The sequence below is a fragment of the Mustela lutreola genome, chromosome 4, assembly GCF_030435805.1.
Source record: "Mustela lutreola isolate mMusLut2 chromosome 4, mMusLut2.pri, whole genome shotgun sequence".
Lineage (NCBI taxonomy): Eukaryota > Metazoa > Chordata > Mammalia > Carnivora > Mustelidae > Mustela > Mustela lutreola.
Genome location: NC_081293.1, coordinates 35711506 through 35737665, shown reverse-complemented (window position 1 = coordinate 35737665; position 26160 = coordinate 35711506). Strand labels below are relative to the sequence as shown.

Sequence of the window (26160 nt, the reverse complement as noted above, 5' to 3'; positions counted from 1 at the left end):
TGAAGTATTCACTTACTATGAATTCAGTACTTCTTTGATTATCTTTTTTCCTGAAGTCCTATAACCTTTAATCTCTTTATGTAGTTTAACACATGTACATCTTTATTTTACTAATTATATTATAAATTCCTTGGTATTGAAGACTAGCTTTTACTGATCGTCACTATCTTTTATTGCTGGTATCTTTTAATGACCACTTCCCACTGGTAAAGAGGAAAGTCACTCATTGGCATTTGAACTTTTTTTGATAGAGTGTTTTTGATTATAGGGAAAATCAAGACCGATCAAAGTTTTAACTAGATTGACGATTATCGTTTCAGATCCATCTCACTGTAATGTTTTGGTAAGTTAATTTTTCTTCTTTTTGGCCTTTTAAGTTGTACTGGTTCATGTTGAACCTCACTTCCTACTCTCTTTTTTTTTTTTAAGGTTTTATTTATTTACTTGACAGAGGGAACACAAGCATGGGGAGCAGCAGGCAGAGGGAGATGGAGAAGCAGGCTCCCTACAGAGCAGGAAGCCCAATATGGGGGTCGATCCCAGGACCCTGGGATCATGACTTGAGCTGAAGGCAGATGTTTAACCCACTGAGCCACCGAGGCAGCCTGAACCTCACCACCTTCTGAATCCCTGAATCCCCTGCCCCCAGTTAGGATACCTGCCTACTCTCCTTATCCTCAGAATTCATATAACATAACAGTCTCTTCTACTCTTGTCACAGATAGAGGGGTACCACAGTTAACAAATCCTTTGACAACTGTTCTTCATTGAACTCACATGAACCAGACGTACAGTGGGTGCCAGAGATATTGCTGTGAATAAGACAGACAGGATTGTTGAACTTAGGAAGGTTATAGTTTAATTGACAAGACAAGCACCAAACAGATAATTAAGAATGTGAGGAATATTTGAAGAGTTGGAGGTAGTAAATAAAAGATACTCTGAGGAAGGTGATGTTCCACCTGGGACCAGAAGAATCAGTAAGTGTTATGTAGGTGCTGCGCACATGAGAGAGTGTTCCCACAGACAGGATGGATTAGGCACAGGTTCTGGGCCCCAAGAAAACATGGCGTTTTCTAGGAAATGAAACAACACCAGTAGGGCTCACCCTTGTGAGCTGGCTAACCTGGGATGAGGTTAGGGAGCTAGTCTGAGTAAGCAGTTGGAAGCCCTTGAAAGTTTTAAATGAGGGAGTGAAATTATGATGTTTCCATTATAGAGACTGGATCAGAGGGGTTGAGGGGATCTAAGAGGCTTAGCAGGGGCTGAGGATTGACAGGACTCCATGGTTGATTGGGTGTAATGTGGTGGCTCCCAGCACTGCCTGATCAGCCTGCTAGTAGATGGTGGTACCTTTTCCTGAGAAAGGACATAAAAACAGAAGCAGATTTGAAGGCATTGTGTTAGGGACATGATGGGTTATTGTAAGGATTCCAGTGGCGTTTGTAAAATGGGTAGTTGGGAAAAGGGACGTGACCCTCAGAAGAGGGATCTGATTAAAGATACTGATTTGGAAGCGGTCGCTCTGTAGAGAGTAAATGAAGTCATGGAAATGGATGAGAATCCCTGGTTCACGTGTGGACCTGTGAAGAAGTTCTCGGACAGAGTCCTGAGGAACTTCAGCATTTAATGGTGGAGTAGAGAAGGGGAGCTAGAACTCGAGACGGAGGCGGGACTGTGAGAAATATGAAGACAATGGGCAAAGTGAGAAGGGAAATGTGAGGAAAGGTCAGCAGCATCTTCGAGCCCGAATAGTCCAGCAGGAGAGGGGCTCAGACATGTCTTGGAATATTGACAAGAAGTCATTGGTTGCCTTAGCAAAAAACCACCTCCATGGAAGTGATAGAGACGGGAGGAAATGCAGACAGTGTGTGATGCTGACTTCGCTTGCAAAGTTGACTCCATAGGGGAACAGAAGGCACAGGGAGGTTGGCAGACAAGAACCTGCTATCTCTGGGTTTTAGTAGCTGGGAGAGAGGAGTATGCCTGCTGATGGGAAGGATCTAATGAAGGAGAGAGAAAGAGATCCTGAAAATGTGAGCAGTTTTATCTTGAGCTGGAATGGACTCCTCTGCCATAGAACAAGAGTCATCAAGGAAGGGCTGGCCTCTTTTATAATGATTAACATTGCTTAAAAACAAAAGTGGAAAGCCAAGTTCTGATTCTCTGGGCCCAAGTAGACTTAAAGGGAGCTGACTTGATGGATCACAAAGATGTTCATTCTCTCTTGTTATCATGAGCATCCTGGTAACCCCTTTTTGTCCCTTTTCAATTGGGAGTGGGCAAGCAGAGGGCACAGAATCCTAGGTCCTAACTTTTCTAAGACGTGGGGTCTGCCCTGTGTCAGCATGTCTGCCCAGCAGCCCTTCGTGCCTACTTCTGCTTCTCTTCACCCCTCCCCTTTCCTGCTCTGATTTTTAGAATGCCTTTTCTTTCTACAAAATCAGAGGTAAAAGCTTTAAAGGTACAAACAGGCAAAGAAGAAATATCACATATTATCCTGTCATTCAGAAACCGTATTTGAACATACAGTTGAGCCTTGAACAATGCCAAGGGTGAGGGCACAGACCCCCATTACTCCTACCCCACATAGTTAAATATACATGTATAAATTTTGACTCCCCCAGAACTTCACTACTAATCCTACTGCCAACCAGAAGCCTTACTAATAACATAACAGCAACATTATAGTAACAGTAATAACATTTACAGTACTGTACTAGATTTATTAAAAAAAAAAAAAAAAAGAATGTATGGGTGGATCTGTGTAGTGTGAACCCATGTTCAGGGCTCAGCTGCATAGTTTTCCAACCTCTTCATAGACATACACATATGGTGTTAAGTTTGAGATTTTCATTTTTAAGCAATAACTGTTTAACTGATCTATCCCTCTCCTACTCCTGTTTTCTTGCACATCTAGCATTTTAATTTATATTTAACAGTATTCTTATTGTGAGCCTAATTGTATCATGTTTAGTGTGTGTATTTCTTGTCTCATAAAAAAATGGTAAGTTCCACTGAGAGCCCAGACATGCCTTGAATGAGTTCATATCCCCAGTGCCCTGCACACAGTAGGTGCTTAGAAATATCTGGTAACCTTCTCCACTCATGTGTAAGAGCACCAGCTATCCAGTTTGATTTTTATATCACAAGCACAATTTGGTATGCAGTTAAAGGGTTACAATGTGGGAAGGAGGGTGATGGGTGGGGTCTAAAACCTCGTATACAAAGCAAAGCAGAAATGGCATGTAAGAAATACTACGTGATTAAAATAAACGTAGCTAGACTACAAGTCAGAATTCCATGTGTACATTCTTGATTATTATACAATAACATTCTTTTTGTACTGCTAGAGAGCAACATCTTCAAGGGTCCGGCTGTATGATATTGTTGCAGTTTTTCCAAAGACAGAAAAACTTTTTCATGTGAGTATGTAAGTAATAAATAGTGAGAGAACATAGTATTTATTATTTTACGTAAGAAGTCTGATGTTCTGCTTTTGCAGGTGATCTGTTTCACTCCATCTGGAAACTTCTGAGATTTTTCATGTATGCCTGGGATTCTGAAATTTCACAAGGGGGTGCTTAGGTGGCATGTGTTGTTTTGTTCATCCTCCTGGATATTTGCTGGGCTCAAATTAAAAGTCTCAAGGTTTTTTCTGTTTATCTCTGCTTCATTCACTTATTCATTCATTCATCTGAAATGTCTCTTAGGTGAATGTTGTTCTGTCTCATTCAAAGCTCTGAAATCACCTCAGTTTCTGCCCTTTGTACCATGCATTGCTACCCATGAGGGAAGAAAGGAGCAGAGTTCTGCTGTGGCATAAGAGATCTCCTCTCTGGTTTGGCTTTCTCCTTTGCATGCTCTGAGGTGTGGTCCATATGCTAGCAAGATCATGTCGGCCTTTAGTCTTAGAGAAGTTCTTCAGAGTCAGCCATCTGCTGATTCTATTGCCCTTTGTGTTCTTTGTGCCTTTATGAATTTAATTCCTTTTGTATTTTTAAAATTGCCATTTCTGTGACTTTTCAAGAGGCAACATTGTTGAGCATGCATGGTCATTTTGTCAAGTTGAAACAGAGCACACTGGGTATTTTGTTTTTTTCACTCTGCACATTTTAAATGATTATAGGAAAGAACAAAAATCAGCTGTAATAGTTTTTCAGGAATGTTTTACTGTGTAAAATAGGCATGCTACTTTTAGGAAGTTCTTTTATCTAGATTGAAGAAAATAGCCAACTACCAAAACTATACTCCCCAAAAGGATACTGCAGAAAAAAAAAAATGTACTGATCTTTGATGTTTTAATTTTACAGCCTGTTCATTTTTTTTTTAAGTTTTTATTTATTTATTTGACAGGCAGAGATCACAAGTAGGCAGAGAGGCAGAGAGAGAGGGGGAAGCAGGCTCCCCGCTGAGCAGAAGGCCTGATGCAGGGCTCGATTCCAGGACCCTGGAACCATGACCTGAGCCGAAGGCAGAGGCTTAACCCACTGAGCCACCCAGATGCCCCACAGCCAGTTCATTTCTTTTTACTTTATTATTTTTATTAACATATGTTGTATCATTTGCCGCAGGGGTACAGGACGATTCACAATCATCAGGCTTACACATTTCACAGCACTCCTTTTTAAGTAAAATGTGTTCTAGAATTATAGGATGATTTTCCTTTGGTTTAGCCAGTAGAGGGAGCTGTTAACTAAGGAGGCTGATGTGTGATTAAATTTAGTTTTTAGGGCAAATATCAATTCTTAATTGTTTATATTACTTCAAGGAAATAGCAAAAATTGTGTTTTGTTTTGTTTTGTTTTACTTTGGTGATGCCCTTTATAAAATGCTCAACTATAGTAATTATCAAGAATTTTGTTTCAGAAAAAGGTGAGTGGGATCAAGTGGTTCTTATTTATCAGAAGCCCCTGTGGAACTAGTGAAAACCAGGCACTTTCAGATCTCCCCCACTGGAGATTCAGATCCATTAGGTTTGGGGTTAGAATATCTGGGGTTTTTTGTTTTTTTTTTGTTGTTGTTTTTTCCAAGTCCCATAGGAGATTCTTATTCAGTATTGAAACCCCAAGGAGGAATATGAGCATATCCAAGTTCATTGAATAGCAGCTTAGTTTTCTGACTAAGTAATAGCAACTCTAGACTGAAAGTTGGCAGTGTACCTAATTTTTTGTTGCCCATTTATTTTTTTAATTGATTCTGAAGTGCACATAATTTATATTTTTGATAGTTATATAACATGGTGGAGAAGCATATGTTTAAATATCTTCCCAGAAACTTCTGCATATTTATTTCTTTAACACAATAATCCTGGGAATAAATAGAACATATATACTTTATTATCCTCATTTTTTTTTTTTTTTTAAGATTTTATTTATTTATTTGACAGAGAGAGATCACAAGTAGACAGAGAGGCAGGCAGAGAGAGAGAGGGAAGCAGGCTCCCTGCCGAGCAGAGAGCCCGATGCGGGACTCGATCCCAGGACCCTGAGATCATGACCTGAGCTGAAGGCAGCGGCTTAACCCACTGAGCCACCCAGGCGCCCATTATCCATATTTTTTAGAAGAGAAAGTTGAGACTTAGGCTAAATGATTTGCTTTAAATCTTGGATAGTATATAACAGAGCCAGGACTTTTGGGTTTTAGAACACATTAAAATTTCATTTAGCAATTTTATCTTATTACAGTTGACCCTTGAACAGCATGGGCTTGAACTGCACGGGTCCACTTTTGTGCAGATTTTTTTCAATAAATGCAGTACTATAAATGTATTTTCCTAATATTTTTCTTAGTAATATTTATTCTAGCTTACTTTGTTGTAAGAATACAGTATATAATATACAAATGTGTGCATTAGCTATTTATGTTTTCAGTAAGGCTTCTGGTCAACAGAAGTTAAATTTGGGTGGGAATCAGAAGTTATACGTAGATTTTCTGAGGGGATGGCACCCCTCAATCCTAGGTTGCTAATGAGTCAGCTGTACTTGTTTTTCTCCGATTGTGTGAATTCAAAAGCATGAGCACATGCTTTGTATGGTGGGTAGAACTGTCAGAAATACCCCTGAAGATAGAATAAAGCTATAAGTAACATACAAGGTATTTGTTTGGAACAGACTATGCAGAGAGTTACATGAAAAGTTACATGAAAACAGATTCTAAAATTGGAACATCTTCCTTTTATCTGTTCACATCTTCCCCGTTCATTAAGGAGCAGTTAAAGTTAGCATTCTCCCTGTTTTCTATAGAAAGTCAATTTTAAGAGACATTTTTCTTTTAATCCTAAAGGTTTTACAAGTATATCATAGTTTGGAACTGGGTCAGATGCAAGCAATGTGTTGCTTAGCAGGTTGTATTCTCTAAGTGATTTTATTTGTTTGGTTTTTAAGTAGATTATCTAGAATTTAAGCAAGCATCCCTGTAGATGTGATATTCTAAAACTAAGGTCTCTAAAATGAGTCACAAAAACAAATACACACACACACATGTGTTAACACGTAGTAGTTTAAAATCTAACCACCTTAAATAGCATTGTTTCCGTGGGAAATAACATGATTTTCCATTCGGAGTATCTGGAAGATATCTCATGGATAAATCCTCCCTCTCCAGGGTTACCCTAGGGGCTAAGGCAGAAGTGAAAGACTGTAAGGGGAGTCCATGACCACAGAATTTGGTAGGCGGCATTACATAGAAGCTTCGGGAACTTCTGAGTTACTCCCATTTAGGATTTAAAGCAACTGAACAGGATGAGGAAAATTCAAGTTATTTAGTACAGTGCGCTTTGAAGTAAGTACTTTGATTTTGTACTCCATCAATTAAAAAAAAAAAAAAATGAGTCTTCATCCCCAGTACCTTGTTTATTTTCTTATAAATTATGTGTATGTTTCATTATGTCAGTGTGATTTTTTAAACAATACATGCACACAAAACAAGTTTTAAGAGAATGAATTAAAAAATAAAGGGAAATAGAAGGTCTTTTTTTCCTTCCGAAATCCATGCGGTAGCCTTCAAAGAGTGTTGTCGGAGACCATGTGTGCAACACCGGAGGCTCCTCAGGAGAGGGAGTACCTTCCAGGCAGTGCTCCTCAAGCTGGCTCCACCAGCTTCAGAACTGACAGGGCTGTTTGTTAAAAGGCAGGTTATTAGGCCCTACTTATTACTGAGTTTATTACTGGGAGTAAGACCTGCTAATTTCCAGTTTAGTTAAATTCTTCAGAGGAGTTTATATACACACACTTGAGACTGAGAGTCACCCTTGCTGGACGTCTCGCTTTTCTCTGGGTAAGTCTGGCTCTCCCTTACATCTTATTTCTCATAAAGTACCAACATGTATTAACCTGACACCCATGTAGGGGATTTGTGGGAGACTGAACCCCTACCCTCCCATTCTCCCAGTTCTGTTGAATCAAAAGTAAATGTATTTGTGGGTATGTGCAGTTTGGAGACTCTGCCTTCCTTAAATCTTCATAGGAGTCCCTGAAAGGTGAAAAGAGCCGAGATGGCTTGATACGCAACTTGGCAAAACCACTATAATCAGGTTCTCAACTGCAAATAGTATTTGAACATAATCTGTTTTAGTGATTTTGGAAGTATGTCATTATAATGTAAAATGAGCTGTTATTTTATAATGTCCTGAGTGTATCAGTTAAACACTTGGACTAATAGAAAGTTAAATAACAAAAGAATTCAGTTTGAAACATTTTAAGTTTGAGGTGTCAGAGGGAGCCAAGTGGAGCTGTCCTTTGTAAATGAACGTTTATTAGAATATGTGTACTTACACCAACACAAGGGATTGTTTTTAATTAGCTGCCATTATGTAAGAGGAGGAAAATGAGCAATAGATCTGTTAAAAAAGAACCTAATTTAGCCTTATTCTGAGGAAGAATCCTTGATGGGCTTTTAAAAAAATGAATCCGCTTTTTTTTAGATGAAAAACAATGATAAGTTCAAACAGGACAAAAGGCCATGTATTGAAATGGACACTTTTCTTCCCAGCTGAAACGCTCCCTTTTCTCCTTAGGCAACCACTACTAACAGTGTTTGTGTATCTTCTCAGCAGTAATTACATACATACTCCTTCCTTCCTTAATTCCCCTCTTCCTCCTTCCACCCTTCCGTCCTTTCTAACACCATGCTTTTTTTTTTTCACCTAACAGTATATATGGTTCCATAATATCAATCACAGATGTACTTCATTCCCTTGGAGTCTTCATACTCGGTTGCATAAAGGGACTGTATTTTATTGAAGTAAAATAAAGGAATATCAAGTTGTGTCTAGTCTTTGGTGATTGGTATTGCTATGACTCTCCTCGCACTAATATTCTTGAGCATTTGTTGGGTATAAGGCTGTAGAATATATTTCCACAGGCTCTCTACAGGATGCATTCCTACAGGTGAATTGCTGGTGTGTGCGTTTAAAATTTTGACACCTGTTTTAAAATCCTTTTCAAGGTCCTGTACTGATTCAAAGACCCTGTGAGTGCTTGTTTATTTATTCTCTTGTTAGCAGTGGATTACTAAACTTGTGGATCTTTGCTATTCTGATAGCTTAAAAATGGTGACCAGAAGCTGAATTTGTTATATCTTCTATTCAGAGCTTTTCATCCATTCTTATCAAATTCTCAGTGAGTCTTTTATGAGGTGGACAGCTGTAGCAGTTGGGATGGGGCAGATTGTTCATGAGCCAAGTGTTTCTGCCAAAACAGTGTTACTTCCCAGGCTTACTAAGTTACTATGACCATCTAAAGCCAGGCAGCCTCTATCATTGCTTGCTTCTTCCTAAAGCCCTGGAGTGGGGGTAGGGATGACCAAAGTGGGAATTCTGAAGAGAGAGGCAAGATGTGACATTCCTGTCACTGCTAAAAGTCCAAGCTGATCATATGGGGGATATTATGACCTGCTATCTTTACCCCTCTTCCTTACTCTGCCCTTCCCCTCTGGCCAGAGCTCTGGTGTTAGTTTGCCAGCATAGCCAACCTCGCATTTTGAATTTGTTCATCAAGCCTGTCTACACCAGCATTGTCAGTAAGGCTTGTTTTCAGTACACTACAAAACAGACAATTCTTTCTGTCACTGTAAATCAAGTAAAGGCCAAATCAGAGCCAGATATGCATCTTCTAGCTGTGGTTTTGGCATATACTCTTATGCTCGTAATTTTTTCCCAGCTTTATTTTGCTCCTCTGATTTTCTTTTCATTCTGTTTTCCTTATCTATTTTCTTTTGTATGTTTTTGTTTCGTTTTTTTGAAAGCTATTTCAAACCTCTTTTGGAGGTAAATGCAAAGTACTGATCAATAAGCAAGAACAAAAATTGGAACAAAGGAAAGGGAACTTAGAAGTTGAAAAATACATTCAGCATCATTTGATTTGAAACAGCTGTGCTTTGACCACCACCACCCTCCTTCTCCATCTCCTCCTCCTCCCCCTGCTGCTTATCATCTTTCCCCTCTATGGAGACAGCTTATGCATTACACCCATTACGTGGACTATTTCTCTTCTAGTTGGAACAAAATGCCATCAGCAGGGCCATGCTAGTATCCTAGCCCCTCAGTAGTCTGATAGAAGCCACAGTTCTAGGATAGTTCCTGGCAGAAAAATAAATAATCTGTGGAATAAATGGACCATGCTCATATTCCTTTGGCTTGTTTTTCTTCCTGGATTTCGGAACAGTTAGTTACCACTTTCTGGAACAATCTGATGTAGCCTTCCAGAAACTGAGCCTCTCTTAGCATCCCACCCTTCTGTAGCAACCATGAGTTAGAGAGTCTCCAAGCTCTGTCTGGTGAGATGATCCGTGGACATACCACTGTGCTCCAGTTCGGTTACAGTTAAACCACTCAAACCGAATGTGAAGGAGTGGCTACTCATTGACAGATACATTTCAACACTATTATGATGCCTGTGGACTGAACCATATATAATTTATATTTCCTTAAATCAGATTTGACTATGTCTCCCATTCTTAATGTGTGCCATTTCTTTCTTTCGTCTTTACCTGTTGTTTTTGTTTTTGTTTTTTTCTTGACAGGTCGCTTGTACACATTTAGATGTGGATTTAGTCTGCATAACTGTAACAGAGAAACTACCATTTTACTTCAAAAGACCACCTATTAATGTGGTGAGTGTTGTACTTTCTCTTTTATGTGAATCTGTACAAACCCACGTTAACGAACCGGAAAAGGGACAGAAGGACCTAGTATTCTTTAGAAGGAAAAACCTAAGGCTGATGATAAATAGGCAGTTTAGGAAAGAAGATTTTCATTTTTGAAAGCTGACTAGAGGTAGAAAGGGAACTTGAAACAAAAATTATCCAATAAATTATTAAGATGTGTTTAAAAGACCTTAGAAGTCAGAGTTAATGAAGGATATTTCTTATAAGGATAGCCATAATCACAGACACTTAAAGCCTGAGCATTGAACAGTAAGGGGATAGGGCAATCTAGAAAAGAAGAGGTAGGGGGTAAAAAACAGAGAGGGTTCCTGAGGTACCAGCGAGCTTGGGCGGGTGTGTAGAGGAGGGAGCTGGGTGCAGAACGCCCAGCGGACGAGGTCCAAGCAGGATGATCTACCCTGAAGCTCGCTGGTTGACGCAAAAGCCCAGGATCACTTTTATAATAATCTTAGAAGGTGGCCATGTGTTCAGGAAAGTTTTGTTCCTGCTCTGCAATGGAATTCTCCTTACCTTTCTATGTAGTTTCTCTTGTTTCTCCCAACCCTTTATCTTCCATCTGTCACACCTTTTTGCCAGTCTTCATTAGAAAGGTGGTAGAGCTTGACCTCCATGGCTGTCGGGTCAGCACGGCGGTCAGCTGTTTGCTCAGGCAGCCGGGTCCTGGGGAAGGGTTAGAATGCTGTTTCAGAAGAGCAGCTTCCAAACCTGTCTCCCCTTCTCAAGAATTCCTCTCGAAGGAGACCGAGGGTGTCACAGGCAGTCCACATTTCATACCTTGTCCTGTCAGAATTGGAAATTTAAAAACTTAGGCACTTTTTCAATATCGATAACTCCCCTCTTCTTCTGTCTCTGTGGAATCACAACTTCCTCGAGCTTTCTTTCGCTGTCGCCGCTGCTAAGGAATTGGCTCGAGGCCAAGAGTAGGGGGAGACAGTGAAAGGAGAACATTGATCTATGTGGTGTGCAGAAATTGAATCCGTGTGGAAAAATTTAAGTTGGCTTATGTTCCAGCCCTAAAAATATGCTACTAAAGAACTTGAAAAGGACTCAAAATTTTAAAGTCGTATATGTAAGAGGAAAACTATAAACCAGCTCTTTTCTGATAAATACAGAGAGTGCTACTGAACATAAAACAGTATTTACTAAGCTCAAATCATGTTTCCTGTCTTCTTTCTGGTACTTAAAAAAATAAACCCTAAAAACAATCCTGAATCATCACATGTTCAAGTTGGAGATCTGTGTTGTTTTTAGCAGCTCACCTGTGCAGTGTGGTAAATGCAGGCTAGCAAAGAGAAGCCATTCAACCCGACAGTCCCAGGATGGGGAAAGTTCTGGTTGGTACCCTGTCAAAAGAGAACTCTGAGATGCTCCAGCTACCCGCGATAAAAGGCACAAACAAATACAGTACCCGAGATGATGGCAGTCTCATTGGCCTCACATATTGTTCCTCTTCAGAGGTAGCAAGCTCTGTCTCTAGAAGGCTTTTTACTAGCCTCCAACTACCCGTCCAATTTCTGCAGTTAGGTGGTGCAACCACTCTGTAAATTGCTATTCAGCTTACATTTTTTTTTTAACCTCTCTCTTTGTCTTAATAAATAAGGAAGGCCATTTTCTAGACTTCTTTGCCTGAGTGAACCCACTTACGGTACTGTGCCCTTGACTGGGAGGAGATAGTAGCATGGGATGCTAAGGCCAAGTCCATGGAACAGATGGACAGCAGTGCACAGCACATAACTCCTCATGTCCTTCAACAGTGGTAGGCTTCTCAATGGCTGTTTTGGCAAGGGCTTTCAGTTAGTTCCTTATGAATGTGCCCTACTGTTCAACCCAGATTGTAAGCTTATAGAGTGTACCAGCTGTGGGCTGGGTCTTTTTAATTATCGGCAAAATCTTGCCTGCAATGGATGCTCCTTAGAATTTGTCAGTCGAATGAATATATGTCAAATTTAGCATATCAAGGTGCAGCTTGGGGAACATGGCCAAATCGTCCTTGTTATCAGTCTTTATCTGGCTGTCAGGGTCTGGCAAGAAGTGTGGGCATGGAGGGAAGTGGGGCACTGGGGCAGCATGAGGAGGATGGCAGTGGGGACAGTGGCAGTAGGACTGCCCACCCTCCAGTTCCATCTGTAGGTACAGGAAAACTGCTGTTTGATGGATATTTTTGGCTCAATGCCCATGTATTTCAATTTAAGAATTCTGAAAAGTAAAAATTTGACAAGCGAGAGGGATATGCAGTATTTAACACAGTGTCTGCTTTTTTAAAAATCTGGTGTGAACATTTTACATATGTTGTTTAATAAAAACTAGATGATGGAGTGGAAGGAAGGGCTGTGCAGGATTATTTTTAGTCTTCATCTAGTGTAGAAGTAGGCTGTGGTGTGAATTGGTCAGGAAGCACAAAAGTCCATATTTATTCACCACCCATTTTTTTCATTTGAAAGAGTAAGCTGGAAACATATAATAAGAGGTAGCTAGCTTATTGTTCAGGGTAAGTAAGAGTTGTATGATATGTATGTATTATTTATATCTAATAATATCTATTCTAGATATGGAGCTGTAAGATTTTACATTAAAATACGGAAATATGTTCACCATGAAAGGATAGAAAATGTGGTAAATGAGAGTAATAATTAATCTTAGGTCCCGGTCCTTGCATGCTCCTTTGGACTTGTTAGTAAACTTGTCTTTGGCCATGAAAAGTTGATAGGTTGACTTTATAAGGATCACCATATTGGGCACAGATCTTAATTTAGAAAGGATTAATGTATCCCTTTATTTTGTGGTGGTAAAAAGCAGGAACATTAAAATACTTAATTCATTAATCTTCTTCCCAGAGGCCTTAAGCCATGTGACAGTTATCACCTCAAAAGGTTGGCATGATAGGTTGGAGGGTACAAATTTCCAGTTACAAGAAGAATAACTTTGGAGACTCTAATGTACTCGCATGACTGTAGTTCATAGTACAGTGTTGTGTACTTGAAAGTTGTTGAGAATAGACCTGAAGCATTCTCACCAAAAAAAAAAAAAAAAAAAAGGTTACATTAACTATGTCAGGTGATAGGTTACATTAACTATATATCATTAACTATGTCAGTTGTGTGGATCTTAGTAATCATTCCACAATGTATATGCATATCAGATCATTGTATTATATACTTTAAATATGTATAGTTGTATTTGTCAGTTATTCCTCAGTAAAGTTAGAAGACAACGACAGCTGGGGTCATGAAAGTGGCCCAGGAGCTGGAGCAGCACACTAGAGCATTCCTTTGTACAACTTAGAGCTCGCATCCCCCTTAGTTATCTTCAACACATGCTTGGGGCACCATAATGTCAGTTATGTAATTCCCTCTAAAATCTCCTACAGACCTCTTCTGGAGTCTAACCTGTATGGAAATCACAACTTCATCATGTGATAGTTGGATTTCAAAAAGTTAAATTCAGCTTGTCTTCTTAGACAGTCAGATGACTTCTCATTACTTATCTTATGGTTTAGGCACTTTCTCAGCTGCTCCAGCCCAGCAGCCATAGGGCACGTGGATGTGAAGTACCTCCATTATGCAGATAAGATCGGACTCAGGTAGTTTGTGGCTCACACTTCTCTCACAAGTTGACTTCAGAATTGTACTCGAGCTCTGATTTTAAATCTGCTGTCATTTCCCACTGGGAAATGCTATTTAAAATTACTTTACAGCACAACTCTTTGTTAAGCATAGAATAATCTTATATTTTAGAACATGATCTTTAGGAATTCAGGTTTCAAGAACAATTTTTTTAGCAACACATATCTTTACCTTCCTTTGATTTTTCCCTTTAATTTTTTTTTTTTCCCCAGTGTTCTTGCCATTCAACAATGACTTCAAGTTTATGGAGTTATTTCAGTGCTTATATGTGTTATGTTCCCTGATGTTTTCCTCTCAGCACTCCCTTTAACTATAATCTATTTCTGTCTTCATGGTCCAATTAGTCCCCACTGAGAAGTGTCCAGCAAATAGTGTCTGAAGCAGTGAAGTTGTTCCAGGAATGATGCCATATATACTTGAGCTGGGTGTGAGAGCTCTATAAACTTTATTTTTCATCACACATATTGTGAACCTAAATGTGTTGAGTGCTTTATCGATCCAGGGCTTAGACCAGTGCTAGCAAACTTGCCAGTATCAACAATTTTGTGTGGCAAAAAAACACAGAAAGACGGTTAAAAGACTGGTGAAAATATTTTCACATATTTCAAAGCTAAAAGGCTAATGAGAAGCTAAAAAGCACAGATGAACAGCCCCCCCAAAATGGATTAAGAATGTGAAGACATTTCACTGGAAAGGAAATACAAATGGCCCTCAAAAATGAAAGATACTTAAATTCCTCATTATAGGAAAAATTTACATGAAAAACACCTAACTGATTGGCACAAGCCTGAGAGTTTGATGTACACTCTGCCGTAAGGTTGCGGGAAAGCAGGCATTCTCGTACATTGCTGGAACAGTGTAAATTGGAACAATCCCTATGGGGAAGTGGGTGATTTGGCAACAACCATCCGAATTACAACTGCTTTCCCTTTCTGACCTGGTGTATTAGTTTCCTAGGGCTGCCAAAACAAAGCACCACAAACTGGGTGGCTTAAAACAACAGTGATTTATTGTCTCATGCTCCTGGAGGCTAGAAGTCTGAAATCAGGATATCATCGGGATCACGCTCCCTGTAGGAGCTGTAGGATAATCCTTCTCTGCCCCTTCTTTGCTTCTGATTTGCCAGTAAATAATCTTTGGGGGTTCTTGGTGTGCAGCTGTGGGACTCCACAGTCTTCTGGCTTCATCTCACAGTATGTTCTGCCTCTGTGTCTGTATCTTTATGTGGTTGTCATGTTGTAAGGACCCCAGTTTTGGGATCAGGGGTGTATCTTAGACCAGTGACCTCATCTTAACTAATTACATCTACAACAACCTTGTTTCCAAGTAAGGTCACATTCTGATGCACTGAGGGTTAGGACTTTAGCATACCTTTCAGGTGGGTGGGGAGGGGAGACACAGTTCAGCCCGTAATACCCAGCTTGAGTGTTTATTCTACAGATAGATTGAAATAGCCCAAAGTCTCCTGATGGAGGCATGGTTAATTACATGCCACTGTATCTCTCCAGTGAAATACTGTGCCGCTATAAAACAGAATTCGGGAGTTAGGAGCTGACATAGAAAAGCCCTCGAGTCAGAGCAAGAATATGGTATGCTACCTTTTGGGTAAGAAAGAGGAAAAATAATATGTATTCATATTTACTTATGTTTGTATGAAGACACTCTGGAAGAAGACACAAATTAATAGAAGTAATTATAAGAGGTGGGAATGGGGCAGATGGGAGCAGACATACAAGTAAAACTTCTTATTGCTTTTTTATGTGACTTTCATTAGTGAATTAGATGAACAAATTACCTTAAATAATGTTACACCAGAGGGTGTTGAATCTTTTTGAACTCAGTAAAGAATTTTTATGAAATTACCAGAGAATCTGTATATTGGCCTGGTAATCAACTCTCTGTTTTCTTCCTGTCATCTTCAGCTTTGCTTAGTTTTTGGAATTTTACCACCAGTTTTTTCTTGATCACGTATCACACACCTGCCCTTTGTAGCGTCATTATGACTGTTACTTCTCATTAGTAAAGAAATCTGATCATCTGCCTATTCCAGAACCTTGGTCAGAGATGTGAACAAAAGCCAATCAGGCAGGCACTGTCATGCTTTATGAAGAGGCTGTTAAGAACAATCATTTGACAAGCTTAAGGCAATTTACATTAGAATGGCCTTAGAAACAGGCCCAGGTAATGAGTCTATATTTTATCCATTGAAAAATTTAAAGTATAGCATTATGAAAGAAATATTCACAACCGTCAGTAGCACATTATGTGTAATTTCTCTGTCTCAGACTTTTCTTAGCTGTTTAAAAGTGAACTTGATTAATGTACTAAGAGCAAAATCAGAACATTTTTCTTTAAGACTAATTAAGCTAATTATTGTCTTCGCTCCCTCCCTCTGTGAAAGAGAGTTTTTATTTTGATCTCCTCCCCAGAAGGGGTTAAAATTTTAGATACAGTTAGGGGTACTTTATGACCTGGTCCCCCAGGTCTGTGTATCATCCACATCTTCTCCCCTTCTCCATCCTCCTGCCTTGTGTTTTAGTTCAGCAAATAGCAGGATGAAGAAAAAATGTCAGCTTCTTTGACTAACTAGTAATTTTGGTAAGAGAAGTAGCCAAAGAAATAGTTGAGAATCTGGATAAAGGAAGTGTTGTGGTTTAACTGTTGAATAAGTCGCCAGTTTTATCCTGGTTCCTTTTACATGAATAATCTGTGGTGAGCAGCATTATTACATAACCTCTTTCCTATAAGCTACTATTTATCTACTCAGAATATAAATACATTTAACACTTTTTGCATAAAAGGCAGTTTTGTCTTACAAAGAAATATCATGACGCTGCTCTCCAGCTGTGTACAAGATAGGCAGGGAGACCGAGGTGCACATTTAACTTTGGCACAAAGAGTATTATCACAGACACCATTCCCAGAAATAATCAACACAAGCCCAAAGTTTAGAGGTGGGAAGAAATTGTCAGGGGAGGTTGCAATATGGAAAATCCCATGTAAATTTTAACTAAACTAGTATCAGGTATGTAAGGAATTCTACAGTAAAATCTCAGAACCTTAAGGCAAGAGGAAAAGTTAATGAAGGGAGGATTAGGGGATAGGAGAAAGGGAGTCTCGGTTCAGAGAGGGAAAGTAGGGGCCTTCCATGTGCACCTGAGTTAGTTTAAGGTGGGCTGCCAGTTCTGGAAGACCAGTTTTTCCATTCCTTGTGAACATTAAGAAGTAGACCTCCTGTGGCCACACGGGAGGGTAATAGAAACTCACTTGCCAGGTGCTGCCCAGTTTGTGCCTGCCGTCCTTCCTTTGTTCATTCAGAAGAGCACTGCCACCAACTAGGGACTTCCCCTGCCATTCCAGCATCCTTCATTGCTTCCCACTGCTGAGATCAGTGTGTCTGCAGTCCTAAAGACCGGCGCAGCTGGCCCTTCCCACCCTCCTTAGCCTCCATTCCCACCACAGGGGGCCCCCTCACTCTTGTCCCCAGCCATGACCTCCTCCCTGTGCTCCCACACTCCCTCCAACCCCAGAGCCTTTCCGTGTACTCCTCCCTTTGAAAATGCCTGTTTACTCAGTTCCTTCATCATCTACTCTTAAAGTTCTTGATAGCACTTTCCACAGTTGAAGTGTTAGGGTTTTTGGTAGTTATTTGGTAGTCCCCTTAGAGTAAAAGCTCTGAAAAGGGAGGAACCATGTCAGCGTTTGCTCACCATTCCCACACATAGTTGGCTGAACACACACCTGTCATGAATGGATGAAGATACAGAGCTGGTCGTCAGAAAAGATGGACAGTGTGGTGGTGGATTTCAGTTCTGTTTCCACCCCTTCCAGACTGTTTTCTTACTTCTGGATGCCCAGCTATTAAGAATGCTGTAAGTAGGAAAGAAGTTTCTTTTTCTCATGTAAAAGACTAAGCTTGTCTGGTGAGGTGAGCTGGGTGAAATAGTTAATTAAGAGGCCAGGCTTCTTTCATGCCTGAGCCCAGCCAGAACTCAGGACTCTAGTAGTAAAGGACAAGGGGAGAACAGATACTGGGGTCAGTTAGCAGTCTCTGTCACAGTGCCTCATAAAGGTGTCATTAGGGTTAAATACACACATAAGACTCTTAGCATGCACTTGACACGATACTTCCTTCATTCAACATATGTAATAATTAACTCATCTGAGGGGCCTTCCCACCCCTGTTCTTCAAGCATTTTTCAGCTCTTCATTTCTTTGTCTCTTACATTGTTAGGTCCAATTAATTTTTGTTGTTGTTTTCTTTGCAGTTTACTGGAAGTGTAGGGAGCACATCTTCATCTTCCTTTTAATAGTTCGTGGAGGAATAACCCATTTGCCACCCCACTGCAACTTTGCTCTCTGTAGCTGCCTCATGATTCCTATTTATATAAAGTCAGCTTCCCCACAGCTAAGATCCACTATTGATCAGATAGAGCCAAGCATCGGCCTTCCCCTGCGGATGGTGCCATTCAGGCATGAATCTGTCTTTGTTTCAGGCTGTACCTTGACATGTGGGAGGTCTAAGGTGGGGTTGAAGAGGGAGGTGAGGGAGATTCTTAGTGAAAAGAAAGTAGGACAGTGTGTGTTTCTCCTTGACAGTTTATTTCCTTTATCTCCTGTGAAGGCAATTGACCGAGGCGTGGGCTTTGAACTCATCTACAGCCCTGCTATCAAAGATTCCACAATGAGAAGGTACACAATTTCCAATGCCCTCAACTTGATGCAGGTCTGCAAAGGAAAGGTATGGTTCCCAAATTTCAAGGTGTTTTTCAAATCCAGCAGTTTATGCTTATTATTAATATACTGGAATTGTTTAACTGCTTCCTTTTCCCTAAAGCAGCAAGTTCTCAAAGCTGGGAAACAAATTCTCCCATGTCAATGAACCCTGAAAGTTCTAAGGGAAGGAGCAATATCAAAGGAAGAAGAATGGCAGGGTGGGGGAGGTAGATGTGTGGAAACCCTTTATAAGGAATTTGAAGTTCACCTACTTTGAAAAGAATGGTCTGGATAACAATTGTTTGTCATCAGTTAGTTGAATTAAGATTATAGGACTTTTTCAAGTAGTTTTTTAAATGAATTCACCTTTTGTAAGATCTAGTGGGAAGGCTTACTGTATTTCTTGTCTTGTAGGCTGCTCTTGAGCCTAAGGTCTTTCTCTTTGATTCTTTACCTTATCTTTAGAAGAATGGTATTTGTAGAAACTTAAATGTTATCAAGTGATAACTGGTTATTTGTATTAGAAGACTTTTCCATTTTTTTTTTTTTTTTAATTTATCTGAAATTAATACTGAACACTTTCTCTTTGGCAGAATGTGATTCTGTCTAGTGCTGCAGAAAGGGTAAGTCTGGCGTGAGTACTTTGTTTTCACTTTTCAAGTTATAAAACTTTGAAACGTGTTTCTAGAGGATAAATTAATAGTAATGTAATGAATGCTTATTGCATATTTGCATTTTGAATTGCCTGTGCCCATTGCGGTTGCTGAGAATAAAATGTATCCCCATTTCTTCTGGGATGCACGTTTTGTTTATGTGAAGTTTTTTTCTTTATGCTGTTACAGAATGCTTTCAGGGTTCTTTTAGAAACTTGGAAACTTAAGAAAATCATCAAAATTGTAAGGACTTAAATTGATGTGGTTAACTCCTTTAGTTTTTGGATATTTAAGCATCCTATTAATTTACTGCAAATGAAATCATTGAAATACTATAAATAACTTCTCTCCTGTCTTTTTTTGTTCACTTTATTTTAGCCTTTAGAAATAAGAGGCCCATACGATGTGGCAAACTTGTATCCTTTTCTGAGTTGGAAGCTGTTGAAATGTAGGAAATTTGGAAGTTGATGTGGTATTATAGTTTAAGGGTTTTTTTTAACCTTTTACTGTGAGTTTACCAATGTAAAATTTCAAAAATAAATTACATACGTTGTAGAGAGCTTCATCCTTTTGTTTCCTGTGTTAAGGGTGAAATAGAAAAAGGGGAAGAAGGGACTCTATATCATAAAAGCTTAGATTCAGTCTCTTCACAGATGCCCATTGCATTCAGGCTAGAACTACTAGAGAGTGAAAATCCCTCTTGGTGTGGCCAGGGGAGCGGGGTTGGCAGTTGGGTTTCTGGTAGTCCCCTGTCCTTGGCTGACGCTATGTTGAAAGCTTTAATGGCCCCACCAGAGGACTACTGTTTGGGCTGTCTGAAAGTGACGCCAAGGCCGCCGTGTCCACCAACTGCCGAGCGGTGCTTCTGCACGGAGGTGAGCAAGTTCTTCCAATAAAAACACCAAATGCTCATGTTAGGAGGCAGTATTTTTTAAAGATTTTAATTAATTAATTAATTAATTAGAATATTTATTTATTTATTTGTCAGAGAGAGAGAGAGTGTGGGAGAACACAAGCAGGCAGGGCGTCAGGCAGAGGCAGAGAGAGAAGCAGGCTCCTCACTCAGCAAGGAGCCCGATGTAGGACTCGATCCCAGGACCCTAGGATCATGACCTGAGCCGGAGGCAGCGGCTTAACCAACTGAGCCATCCAGGCGTCCCAAAGATTTTTATTTATTTGACAGAGATTACAAGTAGGCAGAGAGGCACGGGGAAGCAGGCTCCCTGCTAAGCAGAGAGCCTGATGCGGGGCTCAATCCCAGGACTCTGAGATCATGACCTGAGCTGAAGGCAGAGGCCCAACCCACTGAGCCACCCAGGCGCCCCAAGCCAGTCTTTTTTAATCAGACAATGGAGCCTATTTACTTTTACTATCCTGCTCTGCAAACCTCCTTTAGGCTCATCTTTGCTCAGCCTGTTTTAACCTTACCCACCACTGCTTCTCACCCTTTGCTTCAGACTTGACTTAGTGTCCTCTGTGGACTGAACGTGGTCTGTGTTACAAAACTGAGTACTGAATGTGTCTTCCAAGCTCCACATGTTTGGGCCCGTCTACCTTCCTCCTCCCTCCTCTCCAGGGAGGCATGCTTCCCCTGTTGAAGTCATTGTTTGCAAGAACTGAAATGTGAAAAAATTGATGTTAAACCATTTATTAGGAACACAGAAACAGCAAATACATTTTAAAACCCAACTAAAAAACTCAAATAGTGTCTTTTCATATTTAATACAACTCATGATCCTTTTTCTCATTTTTTTTTCATGCTTAACTATGGGCAGACTGTGTATCTTTTACTCACGTTTCATTTACATAAACTTACATCCTCACCTTAACTCCACTACTTGAAGCCACTGAACTTCATATTCATCAGATGATAAAAATTAAACCAGAAATATTTGCTATGCCAAGACTTTAGAGAATGAAGATGAGGGGTTTTTTGTTTTTTTTGTTTCTTTATAAAGATTTTTTTTTTCTTTTTTTTTGACAGAGATCTCAGGTAGGCAGAGAGGCAGGCAGAGAGAGGGGGGAAGCAAGCTCCCCGCTGAGCAGAGATCCCGATGCAGGGTTCGATCCCAGGACCCTGAGATCATGACCGGAGCCGAAGGCAGAGGCATAACCTGCTGAGCCACCCAGGTGCCCCGAAGATGAGAATTTTTAAAAAGAAAAAAATTTAGAAGCACCTGGCTGGTTCAGTCAGTTAAGTGTCCCAACTCTTGATTTTGGCTCAGGTGTTGATCCCAGGGTTATGGGATCGAGCCCCACGTTAGGCGTTGTGCTCAGCACAGAGTCAGTTTGTCCCTCTCCCTCTGCCCCTTGTGTGCACATGTGCGCTCTCAAGTAAATAAACTTTTCAAAACATACTGTCTCTCTTCCTTCCCTTTTAAAAAAAAAAAAAAATTTATACTTTCGATCTGTTTTATCTTTGTTCTCTCTGTGATTTTTAGCACTAGTAATAGTGGTCACGAAGCAGTTCGCTTGATATCACCTACATAAATTTAAACTTCAGAATAAGGCTACATGTAGACTAGGTTATTTGACATATGAATAGGTGAGTTATTGAGGCCATGTATGTTTTGTCTAGATTTTCTAGATTTAATGATCTGATCCCCACTTGGGAGAATTGATTTCTGTATTGACTTACTGTAAATTAGATGATTTTGCTTCTGTTTTCAACATTTTTAGTTTGAGATAACTGTATTATGTAGGCTAACTGTATTATGTAGGCTAGGCCCTATCACATAAGCTCTGGGAATGGCCAGATTCATTAGGACTTTATCAAGATTGTCTTGAAATTAAGAAATGTAGGTTTGTGCTTTGGTTGTTCTGCCATTATTTTTGTCTGTTTTAAATGAACATAAGGAGTCATCAAGATTTTGGATAACAATTGGTGTTCCAAAGTAGACTAAAATATGAAAAGGAAGCTAATAAGAAAATATAATTGGAAAGATATGAAGTTCTGCCCTTAAAAAAACTTAGCTGTTCAGCAGAGGGTATGTATAAAGCTAGGCTTTTATGAAGCTAAACTAAAGGAGACCTTATGGACTCTAGGTAGCATTACCCTCCCACTGTGTGAGAGTCCTGGTTTATGGCTGCTGTCCCTGCAGAATTAATAGCACATCTGGAGGATACATTACAGTTACCCTGCTTTTAGTTGACATTGGGATCAATATTAGACTGCAGTGTGGTGGGTTCCTAAGATTGTGAATTCAGCCTCAAGTTACACTAGAAGAAATAAAGGAATCTGAAGCAAGGGGATTCAGAGTCTCACTATTACTACCCTCTGCGTTGATGAAGTCTCAACTGGCGTGTGTATTATCCCGAGTGCCCCTTTTCAAAGGACAGCAGTGCACTGGAGCACTACCAGAAGACGGTTACTAGGTTCTTAGAGGGTCTGGAAACCTTATCATGAAATGGTTGAAAGTAGTGCTGGAATGGATATCTGGAAACAGAAGACTTAGGACACATAGTAGCTGCCATTCAACACTGGAAGGCTCTCTATAGGGAATCAGGATTAGGTGGGCCATTCAGGGTTCCAGAAACCAGTGAATAGCAATTCTAAGGAGGTTGTAGAGAAGGGACAGAGGAAGTTGGCATTCTAATGATCTTGAGAGAAGTTTGTCCCTTTTACAAATTAGAACACTTCAGATAATTGGCAAAGATTCAGTAGACTTGGTGAATTAATCCTGATAAGTGAGAAGGTCATGCCTAGGTAACTCTAGAATTGACTTGACTTTTATTACTTGAAACAAGAAATCTTAACTGAATTTATGTTCATCGAAGTTCTTTTGATTCTGTCTTCTTTGTAGCCAGTGGATCTCTCCTTCTCTCTCCTCCCTAGTCCTTATTTCATAAGAACTAAATTTGGAACTTTTCAAGGCGTTACGGCCTTAAGCTTACCCATCAAGCCCCATTTCCCCATAAATTTTTCACATTCCCCCTTCACACCAGCTTATTGTCCCCTAAAGATACTAGGTTCTTCTTCCCTTTTCCTGCATGCCTTTGCAAAGGAATCCCATCCTTTTTTTTTTTTTTCTGTATTCCTAGTGTTACTTCTGTTATGATACCTTCCTGATTCATTCAGGCAGAGTTTCTTCTTATGGATGCCTCCATTCCAGTTACATTTGCCCCTCACGTTCTTTTATCTCTGTGGTAGGCATCTCAGTACCCTTTATAGATGACACAGGGCCTGGCCCAGTAGTACATTTTTAGCTAAAATTGGATAGATTTAAGTTGAACTCTGCTGCCAGCCTGACCTAGTATCTCACAATTCCCATTCTTTATCCATTGTCACCAGTATATGAGAGATCAGTAAATGTGTGAGTTTGATTTTTTTTCATTCACTCAACAGGTATTTATTGAACACCTGTTAGATAACCAGGCATTGCTGGGTGTTAATACAATACGACTGATTCTTCAGAGGTACATAGATGACCTAGTGAGGGACCCAGATACAGTATGTGCTGTAAAGTGAAGTAAGCTCATGTCATCACCATGGGAGGAACACAGTTGACTGTTGACCAGGCTCTCTTGATTCGTGTGCCTTTCTACCATACTTAAAACATCTGCTGCACCAAAGTCTGGGACTTGGGCCCTGGCTGCCAAAGGTACCATGGACAGACCATTGGAGAGAACCTGTCCTGCGGTTTTACCCTTGAGTAATCCCTTTAGAATGAATTAGATATAAATAATATACTGGTATTTGTATCCATTGGGGATGCAAGGTACTGACAGTGAATGACATCAGTATCCATAGCAGTTATTCTGGCTTTATTATTTACTAATGTTGTTAAGTCAAAGTAACATGGTGATACTTGTTAAACCACATCTTTTTAAATCCGGTCTTAAGGGCTATGGTTTCCCTGTTTGTTTTATAGAAACCAGAAAAACTGCTTTTGGAATTATTTCCACAGTGAAGAAACCTCGACCATCAGAAGCAGATGATGATTCTCTTCCAGCCTGCAAGAAAGCCAAGTGTGAGAGCTGAAAAGAATCCCCAGTCTCTGTCAACACTCCCTTCTTCCCTTGGATAGTCCATCAGCCGCAATAGAAATAAAACCTTTATGATTAACTGTTTTCATTTGGAACTAGAAATCAGTAATCTATAAAAACAGTTCTATATTCAAGCCATTAAAGTGACAAAACCTAGTGAAGCAGTAAAAAAAAAAAAAAAAAGACTGCCCATTTAATGAATTTAGATATACTTTAAGAGAAAAATCAGAGACGAGTTTATTTATTTTTTGTGTTAAGTAATAAAACAGCAGGTATAATTGAATAAGATGTTTCCGTATTTCAGGAGACTCTTTAAAAAGTTTCTTCTTCATTTAAAAATACATGTTTTGCTGCTTTGCTGGATATACATGGCTTATTTTTTGATCTTACTCTTCAAAAGGGGTCATTTTGAGGCCTAATAAGGCATACCAAGGGATTGGCCTTTAGGTGATTTATTTTTGTTGTAAACCTCTCTCTTTGTATTCATCAAGTCAAAGTTCTTTCTGAAAGGAATCGCTATAAATTTTGTGGAAGGAGAGAGAAAGTGCATGTAAAATTACGTGTGGTCTCTTCCTTTGCTGCTTACCTTCATGATATTCTTGAAATAGAATTTCCTCCTTTGAGGTGGAAGTCCCTGAAAACCTACTACTGATTTTCCTAATAGCTGTATTAAAAATATCAAACCATTGTACTCAAACAACTTTGGAAATGATTTTTTTTAAAGTAGCAGAATCATTAAAATAAATGGAAGTGGACTTTTTTGCAAATATCTGTATTCATGTTATGTTTTATTGATATAAAGAATCATTTCTGTGAGAAAAAGGACATTCCGAGAGAGAAAAGATAATTTTTTAAAAGAGCTGTATATCAGTCTCACTTATGGATACAGATGCTTAGGTAAAATATTGGTAAAGTGAGACCATTAAAACAGTATGCCTGACAAATGAGATTTATTCTAGGATTGTAAGGATATTTCAGTTATTTTTAATGTACTGTACTTTATCATATTTATTTATCAATCAAATTAGAAAAATCAATCATTTTAATGGATAAGACATTTGATAAAATCCACTCCTGGTCTTAAAAAATGATAAAAACCCATGGCAAACGTTTACAAATAGAATATATCACATATATACACACGTATGTTTATATACTGTATGTATTGAACATGGTGGCTCTAAAAGCATTCTTGTCTGACTTCTACTTGAGCAGTTTGATGGATTAGCCAACCCCATTCCCTCCGTAAAATGATGCTGATGCCACCGTTGCTCCAGGCCCACACAGGAGTCCACCACTCCCTCAAGTGCCGGCTTGCTTCTGCCCTCACCCCACTTGGATTCACCAATGGTTAATGTATGTTTGTTCACCAGTCTGTTGATGCTATTGTGGTTAGCATTGTAAAGTTATATATATATTAACTAAATATTATGAAAACTGTTGCACTATGAAGCACAAAAAAGGAATTCCCAGGAAATCCAAGTTTATGCTTTTGAAAGGCTTGAAAAGATGAGCCATTTAAAAAAAAAAAAAAAAAAACCTGTCACAATAGGTGTGAACAGGACAACTAAGATTTGGGGGGATCCAGTAAAAATTCCACACTTGGATTGCTTCACTCAAGTCTTAAGTTGTTTTTCTTCTTTAAAGAGACAGGAAATCAAAGACAACCGTAGGTGTCCCATCAGAGGGTCCATAATCCCAAGAACAGATGTGATCCTTACAGATTGGCACAGGAGTGTGCATTTATAGATTTTAAACTCAAAATTTTAAGGGGGCATATGGTCATCTTTTTTTGAGGTCCCACTTTGTTCTACTATTTCAATCAACTGGTTATATTACGTGTATATTTGCCTCACTTGCAGCGGATATAATAGCAAGGGCCTCTTACATTAGGAAGTAAAGTTACTGTAGATGAGTCTGGCCTCTTCAAAAAGGAAGCAACTGGGAAAAGCTTAGAAATACAGGTGCTCCTTCGTTTATGTACCTTTGCTACATATTTGCAGATGTGCCTTCTT

At 39.5% G+C, this 26160-nt stretch overlaps 1 protein-coding gene across 5 annotated transcripts in view; it reads left to right on the top strand.

Moving 5' to 3' along the window:
* Positions 1 to 26160, top strand: part of RPP30 (ribonuclease P/MRP subunit p30) — a 30722-nt gene that overhangs the window by 2385 nt on the left and 2177 nt on the right. Inside the window, exons 4-11 of one of the 5 annotated variants that reach the window (XM_059169486.1) lie at positions 269 to 343; positions 3354 to 3425; positions 10024 to 10113; positions 18415 to 18531; positions 19100 to 19129; positions 19538 to 19575; positions 19955 to 20034; positions 24067 to 24912. In XM_059169486.1, coding sequence (XP_059025469.1) covers positions 269 to 343; positions 3354 to 3425; positions 10024 to 10113; positions 18415 to 18531; positions 19100 to 19129; positions 19538 to 19575; positions 19955 to 20034; positions 24067 to 24140 — 576 coding nt within the window. In that variant the 3' untranslated portion in view covers positions 24141 to 24912. Of the gene's footprint in view, positions 1 to 268; positions 344 to 3353; positions 3426 to 10023; positions 10114 to 18414; positions 18532 to 19099; positions 19130 to 19537; positions 19576 to 19954; positions 20035 to 24030; positions 24913 to 26160 lie in introns of those variants that run through there. The other 4 variants (XM_059169485.1, XM_059169484.1, XM_059169488.1 and 1 more) reach the window with 4 other exon arrangements.